The 2,680-nt window shown below is 37.1% G+C and overlaps 1 protein-coding gene across 1 annotated transcript; it reads right to left on the bottom strand.

The window, feature by feature from the left end:
- Positions 1-1,257: 1,257 nt before the first annotated feature.
- On the bottom strand, positions 1,258-2,384 carry LOC107089177 (fibroblast growth factor-binding protein 2-like). Its single transcript, XM_015381819.1, has 2 exons — positions 1,732-2,384; positions 1,258-1,544 (listed from the first exon to the last, which is right to left on the bottom strand). Exon 1 carries the CDS (start codon positions 2,355-2,357, stop codon positions 1,740-1,742), a length of 618 nt encoding a protein of 205 aa, XP_015237305.1. The 5' UTR covers positions 2,358-2,384; the 3' UTR covers positions 1,258-1,544; positions 1,732-1,739.
- Between the last annotated feature and the right edge of the window lie 296 nt (positions 2,385-2,680).

Here is a 2,680-nt window from a genome sequence, read left to right as displayed (position 1 = left end):
CTCTGCAGTAATCAATAAATTTTTTTTTTACAGCTTTGACAAAATCAGCACCCTACTTATTGAGGAAAGAAATTTTATTTTATTTTTTTTATTTAACCTTTATTTAACCAGGAAGTCCCTTGAGATTGAAATCTCTTTTTCGAGGGAGACCTAGCCAAGACGGCACACCAGTTAAAATACAAACAGAAATACAACATAGACAAAATCTCACATATAGCCACCAGGAAACTAAATATATTTATCTGACATTTAGAACATTTCTTGTGTAATCAAATTATTTAAAGACTAAGGAGACAAATAAAATACCATTAACTCTCCCCCACTGCGGTTTCACTGTGAAATCATTAATTGAATCAATTAAAAGCCAAGACGAACATCATCAAGGATTTTGGTTAATCCTAATAGGAATTTGTGTTTATTTTTTCAATTATTTTTTTTCTTGCCAAGACCTTTTGATTAAGTTCAGATTTGGGGAGTGCAAAAATAACAGTTGTTCTACTCATCAGTTTAGGTGGATATCCATCCTTTGGTAGGTCTGTCTTTGTCGCAGGGATTAACATTTCATTTTGTTACCCTTTTTTGAATCTCTCCACAACTTTATCACAGAAAATTGATGTGTTCTTCTGTGCAGCTGCATTGTGGGATTAACTTAGGGGGGGTGGAAAAGAAAAGTTTACTTTCTAGATGTTATTTGTAAAACATTTTGTGAGCATGCTATGTTTTCTCTTTACAATTCATAAATGCACAACCTCCTAAAGATCTATGATATATATTTCAATATAATACAAAAAGGTTTATGGACAAAAGGTAAAAAATGTAAGGGAACCAGAAGATTTGTTCATACAGACATGACATTTTAATTTTTTTTAAAGTTTTAAAATTAATAGGAAAGTTTGTTTTGAAGATTATTCTTATATCCTTCTAAGGAATCATGGGAGAACTGTTAAATTCTTAAATCTTGACCGAGCTTTAACATTTTAACAATATTTCAAATACTTTAAGTTGTTTATTTTTCTACCCAGTAAATCCCCTCCTTTTACGAAAGTTGTGCTTAATATGAACAAGTCCAGTATGATACTCCAGTTTCTAAGACAGATGAAAAAAAATACATCTAAATAATCTTTTTTAACTAACAATGTTTATTTCTCACATTTAAGAATTTTCACTGTTCATACACATTTCTGATAAATCAGCAGAAGAGAGGGTTTCTCTCATACATTAAACATACATTTTGTCCCCCAGAATTACATTTAAGGTAGTTATATAAGATAATACAACAAAACGTGAATACTCATGTTTTCACTGGTTAAAGTAGTTTCATTTGATACAGGTCTATTTCATGCAAAACATAAAAAAGTTAGTGAAATTCAACCAGAAAGGCTCCCATAGAAAAAAACAAAAAAACATGTTAAATCAAGTTTTTTGGGGAAATATCACTCCAGTACCAGTCCATGTCCTCTAGAGGGCGCTTTAGATGTTTGAAAACAAATGACTGGCCGGGGTTTCTCCACTGGTGGTGGCTTTAGTCACCAGTTCAGCAGATTCTGTGTGGTTTACAAAGACAAAGCAACATCCTGAAAGTTAGGAATCAGTGAAATAAGAAAATAATGTTTAACAAATCACTGGAGCAAGCAAAATATAATGCACAGAAATACAATGGCATTGCACTCTTAAACAAGATGCTGATCCTTAGAGTTGATAAAGAGCTGCTTTTTTAGGCGGGCTTCTTACCTTTTTTGTTAATTCCTAAACAGGCCAATTACGAAGGAGCAGACACCATTAAGGGACCTCCAGCAGTACTGTTTAGCCATTCTCTTGCTTGTGCTCTCAGTCGGTGGTGCGGTCGTTTGTGACTGGGCTGTGGTTTTAACTTTCTCTGATGCCCGAGTTGTTTTCACAAGTGCCTTCACTGTCACATTCGGTCTTGTGTGTGCGGACAAACGTTGGGGTCTTTGAGGCTGTCGTAGGTATGGGCCAGCCGAGAAGATCATTCGGGAGTCATCTGTCGCCTTCCTGCACATGTTAGGTTTGATCTCTCTGGGACCCTGGCAGGCATTCGGTAGCTTTCTGAGGATCCACATTATCTGGACAAAGTAGTGCCTTGGGTTTTTGTTGAAAGCACTGCAAGTGTAAGGTTTTCCCACATACTCACACCAATAAGACCTCTTGCTGCCCTCGCATGATAGCCTCAGCTTCATGTTTTCCCCCTGGCCTGTGAGTATCATGGTGCATTTGTCCTTATTCTTGGTCGTGAACTTGATGGGATCATCCCAGATGCTTTGTCTCGTTTCGCGCTGAGCTTCAGCTGGCCAAGGACAATAGGCAAGGAGCAGAAGAGCAGTGGCCTGGATCCACATGCTGTCGGATGAATGCTGAGGGCAAGATGAGAGTGGAACCGCTGGCGCTCAGGCTATTTATTGGCCAAGCGACACGGTAACTTAAGGCACACAAAATGAGTCAGAATAAGAAAATGTGGTTATGTGGGCGGAGATTGGAACAACCACTTTCAGCTGAAATGTATGTAAAGATTTTTGTTGCAGCAAGGAAGCTTATGTTTGATTTCTTTCTATAAAACATGATATACTCTCAAAGATTAAGACATTTTAGACACACTCAAGTGGTCTCCAAATCACACAGGTCAGTTTAACATTGCATTATTTCACTCATCGACAACATGTTC

The sequence above is a fragment of the Cyprinodon variegatus genome, unplaced genomic scaffold (genome assembly GCF_000732505.1).
Source record: "Cyprinodon variegatus isolate N-32 unplaced genomic scaffold, C_variegatus-1.0 Scaffold242, whole genome shotgun sequence".
Taxonomy (NCBI): Eukaryota; Metazoa; Chordata; class Actinopteri; order Cyprinodontiformes; family Cyprinodontidae; genus Cyprinodon; species Cyprinodon variegatus.
Note: the sequence above shows the minus strand (reverse complement) of the source record. Positions and strands in the feature narration are given on the sequence as shown.